This window comes from Ailuropoda melanoleuca, chromosome 15, assembly GCF_002007445.2.
Source record: "Ailuropoda melanoleuca isolate Jingjing chromosome 15, ASM200744v2, whole genome shotgun sequence".
Taxonomy (NCBI): domain Eukaryota; kingdom Metazoa; phylum Chordata; class Mammalia; order Carnivora; family Ursidae; genus Ailuropoda; species Ailuropoda melanoleuca.
Window position 1 is genome coordinate 57,121,075 of NC_048232.1, and position 23,863 is coordinate 57,144,937.

General features: G+C 33.0%; 1 protein-coding gene across 1 annotated transcript in view; it reads left to right on the forward strand.

Moving 5' to 3' along the window:
- Positions 1–23,863, forward strand: part of LRRIQ1 (leucine rich repeats and IQ motif containing 1) — a 183,096-nt gene that overhangs the window by 14,184 nt on the left and 145,049 nt on the right. Inside the window, exons 7-9 of the mRNA XM_034643664.1 lie at positions 2,710–4,335; positions 11,472–11,624; positions 13,614–13,764. Of these exons, the coding sequence (XP_034499555.1) occupies positions 2,710–4,335; positions 11,472–11,624; positions 13,614–13,764 (1,930 nt within the window). The remainder of the gene's footprint in view (positions 1–2,709; positions 4,336–11,471; positions 11,625–13,613; positions 13,765–23,863) is intronic.

Here is a 23,863-nt window from a genome sequence, read left to right on the forward strand (position 1 = left end):
TTTCTGATAGCTGAGTAATATTCCATTGTATATATGGACCACAGCTTCTTAATCCAGTCATCTGTTGAAGGGCATCTCGGCTCCTTCCATGATTTGGCTATTGTGGACAATGCAGCTATGAACATTGGGGTGCATATGGCCCTTCTCTTTACTACGTCTGTATCTTTGGGGTAAACACCCAGTAGTGCAATGGCTGGGTCATAGGGTAGTTCAATTTTTAACTTTTTAAGGGACCTCCACACTGTTTTCCAGAGTGGCTGTACCAACTTGCATTCCCACCAACAATGTAGGAGGGATCCCCTTTCTCCACATCCTCTCCAACAATTGTTGTTTCTTGCCTTGTCTATCTTTGCCATTCTAACTGGCGTAAGGTGGTATCTCAGTGTGGTTTTGATTTGAATTTCCCTGATGGCTAATGATTTTGAACATTTTTTCATGTGTCTGTTAGCCATTTGTATGTCTTCATTGGAAAAGTGTCTGTTCATATCTTCTGCCCATTTTATGATTTGTTTATTTGTTTCTCGTGTATTGAGTTTGAGAAGTTCTTTGTAGATCTTGGATACCAGTCCTTTATCTGTGGTGTCCTTTGCAAATATATTCTCCCATTCCGTGGGCTGTCTCTTAGTTTTTTTGACTGTTTCCTTGGCTGTGCAGAAGCTCTTTATCCTGATAAAGTCCCATAAGTTCATTTTATCTTTTATTTCTCTTGCCTTTGGAGATGTGTCGTGAAAAAGGTTGCTCTGGCCGATGTCATAGAAGTTGTTGCCTATGTTCTCCTCTAGAATTTTGATGGATTCCTGTCTCACATTGAGGTCTTTCATCCATTTGGAGTTTATTTTTGTGTATGGTGTGAGAGAGTGGTCAAGTTTCATTCTTTTGCATGTAGCTGTCCAATTTTCCCAGCACCATTTATTGAAGAGACTGTCTTTTTTCCACCGGATGTTTTTTCCTGCTTTATCAAAGATTAGTTGCCCAAAGAGCCGAGGGTCCATTTCTGGGTTCTCTATTCTGTTCCATTGGTCTATGTGTCTGTTTTTGTGCCAGTACCATGCTGTCTTTGTGATCACAGCTTTGTAGTACAGCTCGAAATCCAGCATTGTGATGCCCCCAGCTTTGTTTTTCCTATTTATATATTTTTGCCTGTTATCATTGTAAATTTGATACTCATTCCTTACATTCTTTTGAAGTCTTCGGATTTTTTACTTTTTACATCCATCCACACGTATTTACTGATTTCTTATTTCGTGCCAGGCACTTCTGAGTGTTCAAGGTACAGCAGTGGATAGAATGGAAAATGCTGCCTTCATGGAGCTTAATTCCTTAGGGTTCTGAAATATTGCTAGCATCCATGTGAGTGTGTCTATGTGTATGCATGAAAAGTTAACTTCACTCTTTATCTTATGACCTTTTTTGGTTTAGAAAACATTTTTCTTTTCTTTTCTTTTTTTTTTTTTAAGATTTATTTATTTTAGAAAAAGAGAGTGCCAGGGTAGGGAGAGAGTAGAGGGAGAGAGAGAATCCTGAAGCCTACTCCCCACTGAGTGCAGAGCCCAACATAGGGCTCAATCCCAGGATCCTGAGATCATAACCTGAGCCTAAATTAAGAGTCAGACCCTGAACCTACTGAGCCACCCGGGTGCCCCTGAAAACATTTTTCTATTATTTTCTTCTCTTCAATTTTTCTCAGGTCTTTAGCTGTAACTCCTTCTTGTTATATTGGAGTTTCTGTGTTGCTCCCCTTTACACTTGAAAGTCTCTGTCATAGATTTCATGTCTTTTTATTTTGTATGTTGTTTCAGGAAAATGTCTAATTTGGAAGTTTTTATTTAGCCAACACCTATTTAAGCCATTCTATTTTGATTTTTTGTTTGAGTGAGTCATATTTTTTTTTATTTGAGCACTTGCATTTTCATTTTTATACAAAGTCATTCTTATTTAAACATATTTTTCCTTAAAAAATTTTGTAAATTTTTAGTTTAATAGCTCTCTTTTCTCAGAAACTAGTTCTCCCTTCTGCTTGTTGAGCTATTTTGATTGCCTCAAATCCCTTTGTGTTAGTTTTCCTCAAGTATTTGCTGAATTTTGTTGATCTGTTTACTTTCGTTTTAGGACTCTAGTGACAATGACATTTTTCTCACCTTACTCCAAATGATCTCATTTAATGCAATATGTGCTTATCAGCTCTCTTAGTAGTTGCAAAAGGATAAAATGTGTGACTAGGCTAGTTCTTCATATTGCTTATATGTATGTTCTACCTTGCCTTCCTGGTATCATAAATCGCACCCAATAATCCCCTGCTTCTCCAGTCTCTGTGCTAGATCTGGGAGTCTCCTTTATCAGACCTCCCATCTCAGAAAGTTTGAAGTGCTCTTCTCCTACACAAATTTTTACTTGTGGTTTCTCTTTCTTTTTCTCTGTGTCATTCTGATTTCGTATGCTTTCTATCTTCAGGGAGTTCCTCAATTTGTATCTGGGTGTCTTAGTTTAGCTCTAATATTAGAATATCAACCTCCTACCATGATCAAAACTCCCAAATATTTTAAAAGATTAATACCCTTTAAAACAAATGGCTTTAGTTCTTCTAAGTGAATTTTATAGGAACTTCATTATGACTTCCATTTTACTATATGTTTTCAGCCTATATTTTAGATGATATTTTAATAACATCTTCAGTTTATGCTGACTACTATTTATCTTACCTTACTTTAGGAGTTTATTAAAAACTTGAATTTACAAATGGAAGAAGAAAGAACAAGATTTAAAGATCTACAAGAAAAAGAAAAAATGCGTTTGTTAAAACTGCAGCATAATGCAGCTGTAACAATTCAAGCTAAATATAAAGCATTTGTGGCGTACCAAAAATATGGCCCTATCATAAAAGAACAAGTAGAAAGTAAGAAAAGGAAAGCACAAGAGTGGAAAGAAAAGGAAGCAAAAATACGACAGATGGAAGAAGAAAAACGAAAAAGATTGGAGGAGGAACAAAAGATAGAAGAAGAGATAAAAAAGCAGAAGCAGGAGGAAAGGAGGAGGAGAGAAAAAGAATATGAAGAAAAAAAGAACATCATGAGAAGAGAAAAAGAGCAACTACTAAAAAAGGAAAAATTAAGATTAAGAGAAGATGCAAGCAAACAGCTAATAATAAGTAGAGCATTAAACAAAGGTGAATATAATATCAAACATTTAGCTGTTGAAGATACATCAAAAAATAAGGATGATATAGCCAAAAAGGCAAGGGATGAAAAGTCAAAGAAATGGGAAGATGTTCCCCTCTGGCTACCTGAAAAATCAAATAAGACAGAAAAGGTGGGTAGACAGCTTATATTAAAAGAATCAGTACAAGTGCAATCAAAAGATCCTATTACAAACCAGGCAATTTTGGCAGAATTTGAAGTAAAAAATGAAAACCTGGCAAAACAACAATGTTTTGAAAAAAATGTCAAGGAGGAAAGAAAATGTGAAAATGTAGACAAAAAAACTGAATTGGAAAACCCAGATCTGAAAGAAAATGTGAAAGAACAGTTTCAGCTGCAAGAATTAAAGCCTCAAATACAAAAAGGGAAAAATGTGAAACCTGCCATAAATGAGAGTATGAGACAAGACACCCAAATAATAATATTAGGATATAATCAAGAAATTAACAGGGTAAAAAGAAATGAAGCACAGAAAATAATTAAAGGTACTCAACAGAATAAGATACAAAAAGTAGAAAAAGAAGAGCTATCACAACAGAACGGAACATTATATGAAGAGAATAATATTTCAGTGATTTCAATGAAGCAACAACCACTAAAATTAGAAAATCCTGAAGTTATAGGAGAAAATATAATACTACAAGAAAAAGAAATTGATTTAAAATCCAAAGAAACTGAGGAGCTCCCAAAAGGCAATACTCTGAATAGCGATGTGATTTTTAACAGCAGTGATTCCATGATAAATACAGAAGGCAAAATAAATAAGCAAGATTATATTTTCAGTAAAAATGCTCCTTGTAAAGACTTGGGTAGCTATAATGCAAAAAACTCCTTAGTTTTTAAAGAAGTAAACTCTCTTAAGTCTCAACTTAAAGAAAACCCAGATGAATGTCATGAAAATGGAGCTGAATGTGAAAGTATTGTGACCTGTTCTTTACCACAGCCAACACTTCTAACTTCTATTGAAGAAAAGAGGCTGGCTTGGATAAAATCATTTAAACCATGGTTTGAAATTTTCAAGCAAAATCAACAAAAGAAAATTGTTAAGATGAAGAGACCTGTAAAATGCCCAGCCAATGTGATGCCCCCTTTGAATATACCAGAAATTCTTCAATGTGGCCCTTGGAATACTTTACAGCAGGTATTTTATAACTTTATAATACTTTTTTTCATATTTAATTACAATTGATTCTCTAAGATGTGACTTTAAAAATATCAGAAGACATATTTTGTATCCAAGAATTTTGTCTCTTAGCTGGTGGAATTGCTAATGAAATATTGCCCCATTTGAGGGGGGATGTATTTACAAGGTCTTCTTGATTAAAATTATTTAAGGCATCTTCTCCTTCAGTGAAGCACTACAAAAAGCTATGATTTATATCTTGAAGCCATGTTCAAGAGTCCTGTAGCCATTATTAAGCTTCTAAGAGTGGAGGCATCTGGAAATTTAGTGTTGAATTAGAGTAGGAAATTCCTAAATTGACATTCAGTTAGTTTGCTATATTCTTGGGCACAACACCACCTACTGGCTCCTTGTAGAATGAAGTGGATTTCTCTGTTCCTGACAAGGGCTGTGAAAGAAGGGCTTACGATAGAAGACTCTAGAATTTCTGTGTGGAAACATATTTAGTCATATGGTATATAAACACAGTGAATACATGCCTGAAATTTAAATAATCATCACCAGCTGCTATGAATTTTCTGAGACCATATTTTCAACCAAAATTAAGACAGAATCTAACAGGAACCTGGGTGGCTCAGTCAGTTAAGTGTCTGCCTTAGGCTCAGGTCATGATCCCAGGGTCCTGGGAGAAGACCCACATTGGGCTCCCTGCTCAAAAGGGAATCTGCTTGTCCCTCTCTCTCTGTCACTCCCCCCACTCATGTGCATGCTCCCTCTCTCTCAAATAAATAAAATATTAAAAAAAAAAGACAGACACTAACAAATGTGTAGAAAAACAGGAAAGAATATTTCAACTAGTACAATACTAGAAAGGACTTAGGATTAAAATGCATGTATCTGGCTAGAGCCTGAAACTGAAATGTATTCAGTAAGATGTATTTAGTTTTTTGATATAGATAGATGCCTAGGAAAAGAAATGTTCATGTTAATATACATGAATTTTTTAATTTATTTGTTCAGCAAATATTTATCTGTCCAATATGATTTTTTTAAAGATTTTATTTATTTATTTGACGAGAGAGAGATAGCCAACGAGAGGGAACATAAGCAGGGGGAGTGGGAGAAGAAGCAGCAGGCTCCCAGCCGGGAGCCTGATGTGGGGCTCAATCCCAGGACCCTGGGATCATGCCCTGAGCCAAAGGCAGACGCTTAACGACTGAGCCACCCAGGCACCCCTGTCCAATATGATTGATCAATATTTATTGTTGGACTAAAGGGACAGAAAGAAACCCCGGTCATTGACATTATGGCGCTGACTTTGGTGTACGAAAAGGCTTTAAACAAACAAATATACCAATAAATACATTACTACAGATTTTGATAATTGCCATAAATAAGATTTCAAGGTGTTCTGTAAAAGGACAATAAGATAGTGGGCTTTAAAGAGATCTCTGGGATGTGAAAAAGCAGTACAAAAAACAAGAACTACTTTGAAGTTCCTCTATTTCCTAGGTGATGTATTTTCATATCCATCAGATCTGTAGAGCTACATATAGAATCGCTCATTAGCTCTTCTGTTATTTTCTTTGGCTACGTTATCTCTGGAATCATTCTTTCTCTACTTTCCCTAAGATGTTCATGCAGGCTTTCTGCATTGGTAACATTATCTACTAACTTTTATTTTGGGCAATTTTCCTTAAGCATATCTGTTTGAGCTAGGCACGAGTGACAGCTTCATGCTCATCGCGTACTTGTTTCTAAAGTAAACTGAAGTTAGTAAAACAGCAATGCTCTTCTCTTTCATTACCGGTCTCTGCTCTGTTCAATGAGGAGAGTACTGAGGAAGTTAAGATGTGTGAACTTGTTTCGTTGGTGGTTTTTTTCCTACCCACTCTTTTGTGAAACTCTTGTCAATATACATAAAATAAGGATTACTCCTTTTGCTTCTTAGAGCAAGTCCTTGCAAATTGTAATGTGTATACAGATCACCTGGGAATTTGTTAAAATGCTAATTTTGATCATTAGGCCTGGTGACCAGTCTCAATGTTCTGCATTTTTTAAAAAGAGTTTAGCTATTTATTTGAGAGAGAGAGAGAGAGAGAGAGAGAGTGAATAGGGGGAGAGGGAGAAGCAGACTCCTCGCTGAGCATGAAGCCCCATGTGGGGCTCGATGTGAGGCTTGATCCCAGGACCCTGAGATCATGACCTGAGCCAAAGGCAGATGCTTAACTGACTGATTCCACCCAGGCGCCCCAATGTTCTGCATTTTTGCAGTGTTCCTGGATGATGCTGTTGGTGCTGACCCATGGATTTTTTTTTTCTTATGTTCCTACCATTGGTTTAATAAGTTTTCTTGCATTTGATGGGGTTTTTTTTTGGTGGGCTTTATTTTTTAGAGCAGTTTTAGGTTCACAACAAAATTGTACAAAAGATACAAAGAATTCCTATGTATCTCCTCCCATCCCCATTAACATCCTTCACCAGAGCACTGGACTGGTATATTAGTTAAAATAGGTAAACTGACATTGACACATCATGATTATCCAAAATCCATAGTTCACATTTGGGTTCACTCACTCCAAGAGTTGCACATTCGATGGCTTTGAATAAATGAATAATGACATATATCCACCATTACAGTATTATACAGAAGAGTTTAACTAAAAATCCTCTGTGTTTCACCTATTCATCCTTCCGCCTCTCCTAATGCCTTTTACCTTCTCTGTAGTTTAGCCTTTTTCAGAATTTCAAGTAGTTAGAATCACAGTATATGGTGTTTTTAGAATTACATTTCATTTAGTAATATGCATTTAAGTTTCCTCCATTTTTTAATGGCTTCATAACTCCCTTCTTTTAGTGCTAAATATTATTCTGTTGTTTGGATGTACCACTTTTTATCCATTCACCTAGTAAAGCATGTCTTGGTTGCTTTCAAGTTTTGACAATGATGAATAAAGCTACTATAAATATCCATATGCAGGTTTTTCTGTAGATCTAAATTTTCAATACTTTTTGGTAAACACTAAAGTATGCACTTGCTGGATCATATGGTAATTGTATGTTTAAAGATGGCATTTTGTAACACTTCTGCATTTATAGGTACATTCATAAACATTTTTCAACTTTATACTGTATATTTGATGCTTCAAAGTACACTACTGCTACCAACCCATGACTCTCTTACTTTGATTTTCTAATCTCTTAGCTTCACATCTTTATCCTTATTTTGATCACTTACTGCCATCTTTGGAAGGTCCTTCTAGAGAAGACCTTTAAAAGAGAAAAGTTCAGACTTCTAGAATTTCACCCAGTGATAAATTCATTTTGCTTATATTAATCTCTCACTTTCAGGCTTCAGCCATGAAATCGGGTCTGCCTCTTGTCTATACTGCTTTACAAATCGTCAGGCAATAGTGGTTTTTATTACTTGACTGTGGGGTGGATGAGTGGGAGAATGGACAAACGGATGAATAAATAAGTCCAAGTGAATGTTAATCTTATCTCCATAGTACTGCTAGCTTCACAATTTAGAGTGTATTAATTAAAAAGGAAATTAATGTAAAAATTATTTGAGCATAACTTAATAAGATACTAATAAACCCTGTATCAAGTAAGATCAGGGTCCTGATTTTATTTCTGTCATTTACTGGTTGTGTCACCTTGGCAAGGTGCTTGACCTTTTTAAGCCTCAGTTTTGTCTTTTATAAGCTGGGAAGAGCAATATCTATTGGAGAGAATTGTTGAATTTTTTAAAAAAGATTTTATTTATTTATTTGAGAGTGAGAGAGGGAGGGAGAGAGCACAAGCAGGCAGAGCAGCAGAGGCAGAAGGAGAAGCAGACTCCCTGCTGAGCAGGGAGCCTGATGTGGGGCTTGATCCCAGGACCCTGGGATCATGACCTGAGCTGAAGGCAGACATTTAAACAACTGAGCTACCCAGGTGCTCCAGAATTGTTTTTTTTAAATAACATATATGAAGAATATAGTCTAGGGCTCCTAGTATATATAATAGTCATTGTCAAACATGGATCTCAAGCAAAGATTATTGACAACATTATATATATACACACACACATATATAAAATTATATATATTATATATAATATATAATATTATATATTATATATAATATATAATATAAAAATATATATATTCTATATATATTCTATGTATAGAATATACATAATCTAATATATATAATATATATAATATATAATATATTTATTTTCTAGTTTTAGTGTTCTAATTTATTTTTCTTTTATTTTTGATATCTTGCTACTAATGATAACTTACTTTAAATAACCATTAAAAAGGGTACTGAGCTTAAGGATTATTTGATATGGCTTTATAACATGGCACAAAGGATAACATTTTAGCTGTTGATGATCTTTTAGATCAGAATGTCTCACGTCTGTTATACAAGGCAAATAGTAATAAACTGGTGTTGTAATGGCACATGAGCTACTAGAAGTTAGATTCTGCTTCATTTAATCCATTAATCATACCTCAGATTCAGTCTCCTTGCAGCTGATTTTTAAAATATTATTTCTTCAGATTGAGGAGATTTAAGATTTTATCACTGAACAGATGTTCTGCAAAAAGCAAACCCAAGGGTTACTGTTTTCACTATTTTTGTAATTGTAGTCTACCAAATGACTATCACTCCTTGTATTGAACTCAAGAATAATTGAAAGTGAAATCTCTAAAATTATATGGCTATTTAAGGTCATCTTATGTACCATGATCTGTCAAGGGTTTAGGTAAATCTAGATGATTAAGTAGAAAATTGATTTGTTATTTTTTATTGAAATATAATGAATGAGTCATAAGTTCTATAGGTAGAATAGGTAATTTTCAAGTTACGAGAGCCTGAAAAGATTAGTTTTTGAAATATCTTTATATTACCCTTTATTAAAGAAATAAACTATGAATGCTATATTTTAGTTTTGCCACAGGGTACTTTATCATTCATTTATTTCTGAAACATTTAGTGAACATCCACTATGCGTCAGTTGCTCTTTTTCAGGCTGACCATGCAGTGATGAACACCTTTGAGAACTAATTCTGTATTGACCTTAATATTGAGAGCATAAAGCAGTTTTATTTATGCATGATTATTGTCATGCATGTATCAATAAATGATTAATATAAAAATTTATTTTGATCTCATATGTTTGGAAAAACCTAGGGTAGGACAGATAACAAATTACTGTACCATAAGGAAATTTTAAAAATCTTCCATAAAAGGGAGGAGGAAATGTTATGAAATGCCTCATATTCAAAAGTAGATATTGTTAATAAGGACTCTGCAGCAGTCACTCCTACACTGTAATTAAAGTAAACTAGAGAGATTACTACATCATAAAAACTAGAACTTAACCGTTTATGCAGGTGATTGTAAGCAGCATATGATTACATCAGGCAGGAAAATATAAATTAGAAGGTGGAGGAGAATTTATTTCTAAAAGCTACAGTTGTGGAGGTTTTGGTTTTAAAGTGCTTAGTTCTAAATAGTGTGTTCACTTGTTAGTATACAGCTAGCTTCCTTCCAGAATTTATAGGTTCTCTTTGTGGACAAATTAAATGGGTAATACACAGCGGTTTTCTTGACACAAATGCATGAATATTTTTCTTTCTGAAAAACCATAAAATATAAATTTGTTTCAAAAGTTATTTTAGACTACGAATAACTGAGAAATTACTGAAATAATTATGAAATGAGAAACTTATTCACCTGAAGTTTGAAAAATATTGTTTATTACTTTTGCTACTCAAATCAAGGAGTGGACTTAATCCCTTCTTTATATCTCCACGAACATATGGTCTTCCCATTCACTTACATAAATATGTAAATTTAAAACTTTTAGTTTAATTTAATGCACAGGAAATGTTCTGAATGAAGAGTAGTTACTGTACTTAAGACTCTCATACTTTTTCCGAAGCAATAATGCTTTCAATTTCAATAAAACATTTTTAAAATTTCTGTTTCAGTATGATATATACTAGACTCTCCCTATAAAGCTAATACTATTAAAATTGTTTTTCAGTATGTGGGAAACCTGGCCTTAGGATTTTTGATATGACAATATGAGAGTATTCTTACTATAAAATGATTTAACATATATAGTTATTCAGTGCATGGACTTAATTATAGTGAAGAACAAACATACTATATTTATTTCTCTACCATTTTCTTTATGTGAGAGTTCTTGATTTTAATAAGTAGAGTGATTTTCAGTAATCTGATAATATTCCTGCTGACATATTCTTGTGCATCTGTAAGTGTAGTTCTTAGTATATATACCATAAAGTTGAGCACATTCTTTGATACTGAATTTTCTTTAGTTAAAAAGACTGAAACCAAAATGATAGAAAAATTCTTTAAAAAAGGTTGTATTGAGTCCACAGTATTATTTCAATAATAAGAAATCTCTTAAATGTATAGTCTTCAAAATGTTTGAAAATACAGAAAAAATACCATCCATGCTATGTATATCACAGATTCTATATGCTTTGGGTATATTACATTATTCAACAGTAAGGAATGATTCATACCAGTAAGGAATGATTCATACCAGCGGACTTGTAATAGAAAGCTGTTTTTATTACATGGTTTACTATTATTGCATGGTCCTATTTATTACAGGTTCTATAATTTTCTCAAACTTTGTTTTTGGAAGGTAGTTGAGCCATTTCAATTGAATCATGGCAGGTTGGACAAAGACTCTATCCCCTGACACACTGTGGTTCCTGTTACTATCCAGGTATCCCTAGGATACTGTCAAACACGGATCTTAAGCCCTTATGTAGTACAATCTTGAAAATAGTGCCAAAATAATTCACACAGAAAGTGAATTTGGTGAAAAATCAGGGAGTGAGCTAATGGATGAGATTATATTATTACTTCTATGCATATTACTTTTGAACTTGAATTGGTCATGGATGATTGCATTATTTTGCCTTTCTATGTGAGGAACAAAGGAGGCCCAGATAGCTTAATTGAATTGTCAACAAATGGGATTTTCAATATATATCATTAGTTTTTTTGATGAATTTTTAAAAAGAATTTTTAAAAAGAATTTTTAAAGGCTGTTATAGTTTATATTCATTATTTTTAGATAATGTTATATACTCCAATTTTATTGAATTCTCCAGGTTACAACAGTTACATTTCAAGATTTGCCAGGTTGTAGTCTCTCCACACTAGCAGAGTGTCCAAATCTTCAGTTTTTGTCTCTTCGACGCTGTGGATTAATCTCTTTGCACAGCCTGAGTAACTGCAAAAAGCTGAAGCACATTGATGCCCAGGTATGTCGTCTGTTCTCCTCATTATTGGTACTATAATAAAATAGAAAATGGGTTTATGTTTATATTTCAGCAATGACAATTTTGAAGAAATAGTTACTATAATAACCTGTAACTTAGGTTCTAAAGATGTCAAGGGTCAAACAAAATTTGTGAGAACCATTGAGGAAAAGTGATTAGGAAGTATGGCCTGGAAATCACTTAACTCTATTTGCAGATGATATAGTTATTGTTTTTGTTACTTTTTGCTGTATGACAAATAACATTACTTAGTAAATTAAAACAACCAGCATTTTGTTTGCTCATTGTTCTGTGGGCCAGCCATGAATTGAGGCCAGGCTTGTCTGGATATTTCTTCTGCTTCGAATTTTGTTGCCTGGGTCTCTTATGTAATTTGAAGAGGGGCCGGGAATGTCCAAAATGCCTTTTCTTATTTGTCTGGTGCCTTGTGAGGTTGGAATTTCAATTTCTCTTTCTTTCCTTCTCTTTCTTTTTCTCTCGCTTTGTGTTTGTGTCTCTGTCTCTTCCATTTTGGGTCTTCTCTACAGAGTGGCCCAATCCCAAGAGCAAGCATTCCAAAAAGACAAGCTCCAATATGCAAGTGTTTATCAAGCATCTGCCGGCATCATGCTAGCTAGTGTTCTATTGGCCAAGCCTGAATTTGTGTGGGAGGGAACTGGGTGGTTGTGTGAATACTGGGTTGTGAGGTTTATTGGGGCCTATCAAAGTAACAGTCTCCATAATCTACCCTCTGGCTCCTAAGGAGTCACATCCTTCCCACATTCAAAATACGGTCATGTCCCAGAGACCCCCAAGTCTCAACATCTTGTGGCAACAGACTTATACTTGAAGCACAAAATTTTCTTACCTAAATCAGATCCAAGTGGAGATGATCTGCTCAGATAGAGTTCTTTCAGCTTGGAGATCTGTGAGATAAAATGAAAATTTATCTTCTCTCCACCGTTCTCCCCATACACTCACATACAGTGGCTTGATTAATTACAATAGCTATTCCCATTCAAAATGCAAGAAAGTAAGAAGCTCATAGTGTCCCTATTCCATAGCTGAGCACATATCATCATTTCCTTAATAAGGACTTGGTTCTGCTCAATGAAAATGGTTTTATGTGACTCTTGGTTCTGACCACTGGGGTTTTGATATTCTCAAGGTGTACTTCATTTTTCGTGAGACGTGTTATTTGCAGCTGAGAATTTTCCTGAGTCTATTTCTTTCCCATGGAAGATGTACTGGGAAGGGTAGGCTAGAAGCTTCTTTTCATTTGACTTATATTCTTTCCAGTTAACGCAGTCAGTGTTTCCAGCAACATGATTTTCTTTTAAAACTTTGTGGATTTCTTATTCTTCTTCTTAAGTTCCCTCCATTAGACAAAGGCTATGCTTATAAATATTTTTGAGAAGATGTGTGGGTCTACACACTTCAGATTTCTTAAAAGCCCATTTATATTTCTGAGGTCTTAAAAAATAAAATTGCTGTTACATTCTAGACACATGATCTCGACACTGAAACCATATTATGCATTGCAGAGATGTGTATGTGTAGTAAAAGTAAAAATCTAGACATGAGATACATACCTAATTCACAAGATTGGTGTTCTTTAGAGAGAAAGGGAGCAAAAGGGACTGAGGAGGGGGAGGTAGGGAGATTTCAAATTTTCAGTGTTTGGTTTCTTTAACAGTTTTAAAGGAACTATGACCTAGTGTTCATTTTTGTTCATTTAGATTGTTTGAAATATTTTGTTACATGATCTTCTGTATTTTCTGTATTTTCAAAGATTAATATAAAATCAGTCATTTATTAGGTTACTTAATATTTTCATCTAGATAGTATAACATTCTGCATATTTGTCTTAAAAGCCAGAGGTTCGGTTATTTACTTGGCAATCATATCTCATCCTTCCTCTTTTTGTAAGCTTTAAGTGTTCCATTAATAAGCCATTGACTTAAAACTAATTACATTTGTTCTTTGTTTTAGGAAAATCATATTGAGACTATCAGTTGTGAAAATTTGGAAAATCTCTGTGTTGTTCTTCTTAATAAAAATCAACTGACTTCTTTTCATGGTTTGGATGGCTGCAGTAATATCCAAAATCTTGAACTCTCACATAATAAAATCACTCGAATTGGTAAGAACAAGGGAATTTGAATATGACATTTATTTCTCATGATTACATTTTGTTCCATTTATTCCTTTTCAAGAATAGGCCATCATTACTAATTTGCTTATTTTATTTATGCCATACATAGTCTTTTATCCAATGCATGAAGGGAGTAAGATTATTTTTAATATATATAAAGGAAATATGCTCCCACCACTGGCAAATGGCTTGTTATCAGTGGCTCCTTAAACTAGTATATTCACTTACCTATTCCTTTTTTCCTAACCAGTGGTGATCTGAGCTCTGCTGGAGAATATAATACCCTGGTTTGGTACCATCATATTTTTAAGGATCCTATGCTTTCTGTATTTAGCAGCTGTCATAACTGTTTCCTAAAAATCCCTGTCATCACTCCTTTCCTTGCTTTCCACACTGCTTGTACTAGCCTTTCCTTTTTTAGATAAGGCAACTACCACATGAAAGAAAGAATTCATCGGTTTGAATCTCCCTAATCTTTTCCATCTCTCCATCTGTATATCTGTATCACTATTTATGTGTATCTGTTTCCACCTTCATACTTTATAATCCATATAATTCAGTAATGAAAATGTCTTTTCTTGTTTAAGTCCAATCCTTCTATTTTCTATAAATATAATTGTCAGTCTCCTCTGATACTTTATCATTTATTACCTGTCTTATGTCAAACACTTCCTTTTGTTGTTTACTTCTACCATTGCCTCGTCTCTCTTATCCTTTGCTGTCAAGTTTTGTGAAAGTGTTCTGTTCATGCTTTCACTTTTTACTACCCAACATCCCTCTTCTTCCAACTGAAACTCAACTTCAACTTACTTCTATACTGTTAGCTGTGTGATAATTCTAAAATAAAAATCGTGTTATATTTTTTACTACCTGGCTTTAAATTCTCTGTTATATTTTATTTAAACTTGTGAGATTTTCAAGGAACTTGGTGTAGGGGCTTAAATAATGGCTAATGAATAATCAAGGATTGTTAACAAGTCAGGAACTAGATAAAAATTTTATTCTGGTGCAATACTAATAGCTTAAATTTTTGGACTCCTTAAAGGTACTATCCTTTCCACCTCATAATCCTAAAATCATTAGGAAACATGGTCTGGACTGAAATTTCAGGGAGTAGGATGGGAGTAGATGGGGTAGTGGAAGTAAGTTCACTTTTCCCATTTGATTTAATTTTATTTATTTATTTATTTATTTATTTTTATTTATTTTTTAAGATTTTTTATTTATTTATTCGACAGAGAGAGAGACAGCCAGTGAGAGAGGGAACACAAGCAGGGGGAGTGGGAGAGGAAGAAGCAGGCTCATAGCAGAAGAGCCTTATGTGGGGCTCGATCCCAGATCGCTGGGATCACGCCCTGAGCTGAAGGCAGACGCTTAACCGCTGTGCCACCCAGGCGCCCCGATTTAATTTTATTTTTGATATGTAAAACAAATATATGTTTCAAAGACGAACTACATTTAAAAAGGCATACTCAAAGAGATTGATCTTTCGTCCCGGTCCTTTTCACTCTGTTCTCCGGTATACTTTTATATATAGATGTTTTTGTATATATGCACATATAACATCTATATATGTATTTAATAATATGTGTATCACTTACATGTATGCATGTATGTACATATAAATATACATATATGCACACATATATCTAAGAAGTGTATGTATATATACTAATCCTAATTCTAGGATTAAAATATAGAATATTTTAACTACTGTCCTTTATCTTGCTTTTTTTCATTTAACTACATGTTATGGAATTCAGAGCATTCTTTTTTCCATAGTTTCATAGTCTTTGATTTGGGGGAAGGACCAGGTTTTATTCCACTGGTTCCTGGTTGATGGACTTTGCATGGTTTTCAGTCTTCCACATTTGCCATAATAACTAATCTGATGCTTAATATCATTTTATACTTTACCAATTATATCTTTAGATTAATTTTCTGCCATATATATTGATGGTACAAAGGACATTATATACACATTAATACCAGTTTACATTTCTGCAATGTTTATTGACGGTACAAAGGACATTATATACACATTAATACCAGTTTCTTCCACTTTTCTTCTATTGTTTTGTTCCTTTCTATTTCTGAGTTAAATATTTACTTCTTTTTTTATTCTTTTTCACTTCTGTTAACATAAATACTTAAGTCTATAAATTTTTCTGTGAGCACTGCTTGGTCTGTAACTTCTGTATTTTCATCAGTTCTACAATTTTATGCCTTTTAGCTAAGATTTAAAATTTCTATATGGTAAGATCATTTTGTGTTGTTGCTGTAGTATTCTTTTTAATTTTATTACATTGTAGTGAGAGAAGTATCTTTGTGCCATATCTGCTTTTTGGAACTTATTGTGATTTTCTAATATGTGATCAATTTTTAGGAATGTTTCATGTGCATGTGAAAAGAGGTCATTGTGTTTTTAATTGGAATATAGAGTTTATATTTTTATCTCTATGTTTTACCTTGGTGATCATTTGATTTAGATCTTCTATATCTACTGGACCTACCAGAGACTGAGTTGAGCTAGTATAAATATGTTTATTATTAATCAGCCTATTTCTTTTTGTATATCCTTTGGTTTCCTTTTTTTGAGTGTTCCTCCATGCTATTTTGTAGATATTCTTAACTGTGTTATCCTTATTGTGAATTTTAGCTTTGAAATTTGTTTCCTTGTCTCTTTAATGTTTTCAGACTAAATTCTACCTTGCCTGACAACATTTTCTTTTTGCTTGTATTGGCCTACTTGGCCATTAAAAAACCCCACCAAACTTTGGAAACACTTTGTTTGAGGTGTGTACTTATACGGAGCATAGATTTGGGTTTTATTTTTTGATCCAGTTTTAAATGTTTTTGTTTCATATAGAGCATGGCCATTTGCATTTGTAATTCAACTTATATCCTTGGTGTTAGTACTGTCATTCCACTTGGGATGATGCTTCCTTTCTGGAAGGAGGCCTTGTTGATAATACATGGGAGCATCTCCCATGTATGGGGAAAGTTAGATCAAAACAGTCACTGTCATATCTGATTTTTTTTTAATATGGGAAAAATATAGTTGTTTTCACAAAGCAAGCTGTTACAGACATTCAAGGCACACTTTGAAAATAAAATGTATAATATTCTTTAATATGTGTATTTGCCTGTGTGTCTGTGCTGCTTGCTTTGGGACTACTCATATTTTCTTCTGTATGGAAATAGTGATACTTTTGATACAATTTTTTATTTTAAAATTTTATTTTAAAAGACAGATAGAAATAATTGTTGTTGTTGGAATGAAGGCAAGTGCATTGATAATATATGTTGCTATATTGGCACACACTGAGCAAGCTTAAAAAAAAGAAAAAGGCTGTTTGTGAGAAGAAATGCTTTAACTCCCATTCACTTCATTTTCATTGCCAGCAGGGCTGTATGGGATTTCTTGTAACCAGTGAATTTCCTGGGATAGGATATCTGCAAGATTTATGTGGAAACTGCCATACTATTAATTGATGTACTTGAGGTATCTTATGTAGTACAGAGCAAACAAGGTAAAAGACATCTTTGCTGTCTGTGGGGTACAGTGAAAACACTGTATTTATTGAGTGTGAGAAGAGTATACATGAAAAAGTAGATTTTCTGAAGACCATTTGGAGTCTGTTTTTCATCTTCAGGACCTACTTGCAGAGATTCTGGTTGAGCTAAGGGAAAAGCATAGATTTTGTCTTTCAATGATGTATTGATGCTAAGAACTCTTATGAAGGGGCACAAAGATAGATTTGTGTTTATAAGTTAATAGGTTACTATTCCATGCTATAATATTTCTTAAGGAGGTGAAATAAAATTGGAAGCAATGCCATGTATTCTACATTTGTAGTTTCAAGTTTAATTTGTTCCTAATTCTTACTAAGCTGTAGTTATTGCAGTAGTTAATATGTAAGATTACCTTTAATTACTCTTTTTATTAGAAAATATTAATGTGCATTTTTATTTGAATTTCATTGTATTTTAAGTGAATGAGAATAGGATTTGTGTCAATCTGTTTAAGGTAATTCATTTGAAATTATTTATGCTAAATGTTTTCCATTCTAATGAAACTGTTTACAGAAATGNTATGTAAGATTACCTTTAATTACTCTTTTTATTAGAAAATATTAATGTGCATTTTTATTTGAATTTCATTGTATTTTAAGTGAATGAGAATAGGATTTGTGTCAATCTGTTTAAGGTAATTCATTTGAAATTATTTATGCTAAATGTTTTCCATTCTAATGAAACTGTTTAATTACAGAAATAGAAGCACTGTGTAAAGTATACTTTTTAAAAGTAATAACTTAAAATGTAATTCTATAGATTGAAAGTTATATAAAGTTAATAATATATTTTTAATTTAATAAAAATTAAGTATGTTTAAAGTTTAAGTATATTGTATGCTGTGGCTAATTTAAAGACTACCGTATAACATTTTAATATTTTCTATAATTGGTTCTATTTGGGTAGCATGTTTTTGATTATAGAATATTTTGATTTGATCTGGATTTATTCTTGCATATTGTGAATGTCAAAATAATTGCTTAATTTTAATTTTTTAAGCTCGCTTTAGTTGATGATTTTAAGTATGGATTTATTTTAATCAGACAACAGATTTTATCATACTTTTTATTAATCTAAAATGTTTTATGTTTTTCTTCCTCTGGAAGTTTTTTTTTTCCCCGTACTATCTTTTATAACTCAATTTGAATGATTTGCATTTTAAATTTTAAGGTTATGATATTATTATATTTCATGCTTTCTTTTGCCTGAAATATCCCATAAGTAAGTTTCAGGTAAAATTGGTAAAACATTTTGTTTTCCAGAAATAATATGGAAAAACATTACTTGAATAAATGTTGAATATCTGTGAAAAGTTTTTCATATTTTGAGTAGTATTTTTGACTTAGTTTTTTAACGAATAGCCAAAGCAAATGAGAAATAGGTGATTTATAATTTATAGTCCAGTTTTCTTTGTTTCTTCCATTTTTATGTTGGGTTTTATCGACTTTCTAAGAGAAACGTTCTGAAAGTAAATTAATTTGAAAAAATTCATACCATATGACGAAATTGTTTTCTAAATTTTATTTACAGAAAGAATACAACTTAATATGATAAATATAGTAATAGATAACTTTTTTAACCACCATATATTTATGTGCTTTATACATTTAACTCATTTGCTTTTCTTATAAATGCTATGAGTTAGTTACTATTTAACGTTCCCCCCCCCCCCCCCAGGTAATAGTTGAGGCTACAGAGAGGTTAAGTAAATTATCTAAGATCATACAGTTAGTAAATGATAGAGCCAGGATTTGAAACTCAGCAGTCTATCCCTAGTATCTAATTTTTTAATTGTCTCATTCCACTGCCTCTCCAATAAATATGCATTTAACACTTAAGATTATTACTATTTTATTAGAATATATTAAAACTCTTTATGCTGAAAAAGTAGTGATTTTAAGGTTTATTGATTAATAAATTTATTAATGAGAAAATTTATTGAGCACCTACTATGTGTAAGCACTTTTCTAGGCACTAGAACACAGTACTAGAATATTGCTGAGGATGCAGCAATAAGCAAAACAAATGAGTATCCTGACTTTCACCAAGATTATCTAGTGATATTTACATAGAGAAAAGAGAATGAGAATAAATTGCTATATTTCATTTGTTGAATATTGAGTAAAAAGGAAAATAAGTATGAAGTTAATGTGTAAAAGCAAATAATTATTTTTGTTTTCTCATTCATGAAGCTTCTATCTCTGCTATGTGAAGAAAACTTTTATCTGGAAAACCATGTTTCTTTAATGCCAGCAATTAATTTGCTAATTTATAAATTTCAGGTGATACGTTCCTAGAAAATATTGTAAATGGATAGAAGTATTAGGACACTTTTTTACCCTGAAGCTTTATTTTCAGATAATACTGCTTGCTGGAAAAGTGACACTAATATTATAAGTATGAAAGATATTGAAATAATGCAACATTTTCACATAAGCTTGATTACTGTCTTGTCTCATAGGGGAAATGTGCCTGGCTTAATTCGTGCTACCCAATGTTGTCTTTGGAACATTAGAAAAAAATAATGAAGTAAAATNACATTTTCACATAAGCTTGATTACTGTCTTGTCTCATAGGGGAAATGTGCCTGGCTTAATTCGTGCTACCCAGTGTTGTCTTTGGAACATTAGAAAAAAATAATGAAGTAAAATAAAGCTCTGGATATTTTGCTTGTAGAAATGCTTTTCACTATTGTGTATTTAGTGAATTTCTTGTATTCCACTAGATGGTGCTAGCTTACTCTTTAGTTTTGAAATGCAACAATGCCCAGTACAAAGCTGAAAAGGATTTTACAGATCTGCCAATTTAGGCTTCTTAAGTTTACAGATGAAAAAACAGACCCACATAATTTTCATCAAACTCCTACCAGAGGGGGGCTAGAATCCAAGTTTTCTGATTCCTGTTTCAGTATTCCTGTTTCCATACAACATATATGATCCTGAAGGACTTTTGCATTGAAATTAAAAGTCTTATGTGCAACTCAGCATATTTGTAGGTAACTGTCAAACATAGTAATCATTGAGCAGCTAAAGGAGGTAGACCTTTACCAAACTCTTATTTACTGAAAACTCTAGCCTAATTTAACATCTTTAGTTTTGCTGTTCCTTACCGGAGAGGTTTTTTCCCCCACTGTGGCCGGAGTGTTTTATTAGACCATTGGCTCATTTCTGTGGGAGGAATTCTTTGAAATAGATATTTGTAGCAAGTATAGCCAAATGCTAATTTTGCCACGGGCAAAGGCCCTTTGAGGGATAAACACACTTGGCTTCAGTTCTAGTTTGTGGGACTTAGGAAACTTTTAAAGAGTTAATAAAGAATATATTGTAGCAGTGGATTCAAGAATATTTAGTGATACTTTGTATTTGTTATATTTACATAATTTGCAAGAAGCTCTTGAATATTTTTGTGGCGACTGTTTTGTTTGGGATGGGGAGTGGACAAAATAGAAATGTTGACTGGGAGAGAATCATTTTCTTTGAGATGTTGAGAAAATAATGGTATTCTAATGTAAGGCTTGCTCTAAGTCTCTTTTGCTCAGTTATTATCCTTCATTTGATAGCAAAGAATTTGTAAGATTAAAAGAAGAAGGGTGGCGATTTATTCTAACTTCCTTCCCATCTAGAGTCCCCTTTTTTAGCCAAATGCATTGACTGGATCAAATTACTGTTTAATCAATTGTGTATAGACTTTTAAAAAAGTGTGTATTAATATCCTATTTCTTCAAGTTTAGCTCAAACATTTGTCTTTGAAGTCTTATTTGGTCAGAACAGTTAGAGTTTTTAAGCTACTTGTCATTGAGGATAATTGTTAGGAAACAATAATAGCTATTAATATGTGAAAGTGTTGTACAAGCTACTTTATTTTTTTTTTAATTTTATTATTATGTTAGTCACCATACAGTACATCCCCGGATTCCGATGCAAAGTTCGATGCTTCATTAGTTGCGTATAACACCCAGTTGTACAAGCTACTTTAAAACATTGTTTTTAATCCTCTCAATAACGCAAGATCACCCTCACTCCACAAATAAAGGAACAAAGACACAGAGGTTAGGTAACTTGTTTATATTCATACAACCAAAATTTAGAATAGACCTGAATCAATTCATGGACTGTCTGTGTCAAACCCTGTTTGTTTTTTATTATGCCATACTGCCTGTAATCAACATGTACTACTGACCATGTTGTTAGCATAGTCGTAGAGAAAAAGCTATATACATGACTCTCATGATGATTGTGGGTTGTAGATCTTTATTCTTAGAGCCTATTTTTTTTTGCTTTAAATATTTTTGAGGCCATGCTATTTGTTTTATATAAATTTATAATTGCTGTATATTTCTTCTGAATTGACCTATTTTATTACTTTTAAGTGTCCCTTTTCATCTGTAGTAAAGCTTCTGCCTTAGTCTTCTGTGTCTGATATTACCCAAACTGGCTTTCTTTTGGACTCAGGATCCTTTTATGCTCATAAAAATTATTGAGTACCTGCCTCAAACAGCTTTCATTTATGCACGTTATCTCTATCAGTATTTACTGTATAGAAAAAAATGAGAAAAAGTTTATTAATTCAGAGCTTAAGATAATAAAGCTTTTCCATTATTAATAGTTTTAAAAATAATAAATGTAGCTTTTACCAAAAAGATATGGTGAGAAGAGGGTTATTGTTACACATATTTGCAAATCTCTTTAATGTCTAGCTTAACGCAAGACAGCTGGATTTCCGTATTTCCTTCTGCATTCAATTTGCTATAATATCACACCTCATGTAGCCTCTGGAAAACTCCACTATAAACTCTTGAGCAAATGAGAGTGAAAAAGGCAAATAACATCTTAGAATTATTATGAAATAGTTTTGACTCCATACAACCTTTAAAAGTGTCTGTAGGAGGTTGGTCGCCGGACCACACTTTGAGAATCAGTAGTTTGGTGTGTACATATCTTTTTCTATTCTTTTACTTAAAATATTGCTACATGTTCTATTTTTGTTATGTCTCCTTTATGTAATGTGAAAATGTGTTGCTTTTGTTATTGTTTTATCTAGGCTGCCTGACAAATTTTAGCTTTGTTTCTAGCCTTTGGTCTCTAATACCTAATTAAGTTTAATTAACAATTAAGTGCAATTATTAATATATTTGAGTTTAAATCTACTATGTTAATATTTGATTCTATTTGTTTTGCCTGTTCTGGTGTTTCTCTTTTCTTGCCTCTTTTTGGTTTAGTTGAGGTTTTAAATTATTTTATTTTTTCTTTCTATTACCAGTTACATATTATTTTACTATTCTTTTTGTTTACTATAGATACAGCATGCCTTCTTTACCAAATCTAAATAGATTTGGTACATTTTCAAAGCAGTTCTAGGGCCTTAGGAAATTTAAACTTTATTTACTTGCTCCCAAATTAATATGCTGTTATTGTCATGCATTTTAGTGTGTGTGTGTGTGTTTGCAAGTATTTCTTCTTTTTTGAAATAAAATTGATATATAACATTATATTTCTTTTAGGGTACGACATAATTTGAGTTTTGTGTATATGCAGTACGAATGATCACCATTCACAGTACATCTAGTTATCATCTGTCATTATACAATCGACCCCCATTACCCAATTTGCCCTTCCACACCCGTTCTCTCTGATAACCACCCATCTGCTCTCTGCATATATGAGTTGTGTTTTGGTTTGTTTGCTTAGTTTCTTAGATTCTGCATATGAGAGAGATCTTTGGCTTTTGTCTTTTTCTGACTTATTCCACTTACCATAATGCCCTTGAGATCTATCCATAGTCACAAATGGCAAGGTTTCATTCTTTTTTATGACTGAATAAAATTCCATTGTACATCTAAATATCACAATTTTTTAATCCATTTACTCATTAATGGGCACTTAGTTTGTGTCCATATCTTTGCTATTGCAAATAATGCTGTAGTGAATGAACATGAGGATGCATATATCTTTTCATGTCAGTGAGGTTTTTTTCTTTAAATAAATATCCTGAAGTGGAAATAGTGGGACATAAAGTAGTTCTATTTTTAATTTTTTGAAGAACCTACATGTATTTTCCATAGTGGCTGCACCAATTTACATTCCCACCAACAGTGTGAGAGGGTTCCCTTCTCTCCACAACCCTTCCAAAACTTATTTCTTGTCTTTTTGATAATAGCTATTTTAACAGATATGAAATGATATTCCATTGTGATTTTGATTTGCATTTCCCTGATGACTACTGATGTTGAACATGCCTGTTGGCCATCTGTATGTCTTCTTTGGAAAAATGTCTGTTCAGATCTTCTGCCCGTTTTTTAATCAGATTGGATTTTTGCTATTGAGTTGGAGTTCTTTATAATAATTTTGGATATTAGACCCTTATCAGATATGTGATTTGCAAATATTTTATCCCATTCAGCAGGTTGCCTTTTCATTTTGTTCATAGTTCCATTTGCTGTGCAGAAGCTTTTAGTTTGATATGTTCCACTTGTTTATTTTGCTTTTATTGCTTTTTCTTCTGGTGTTAGATT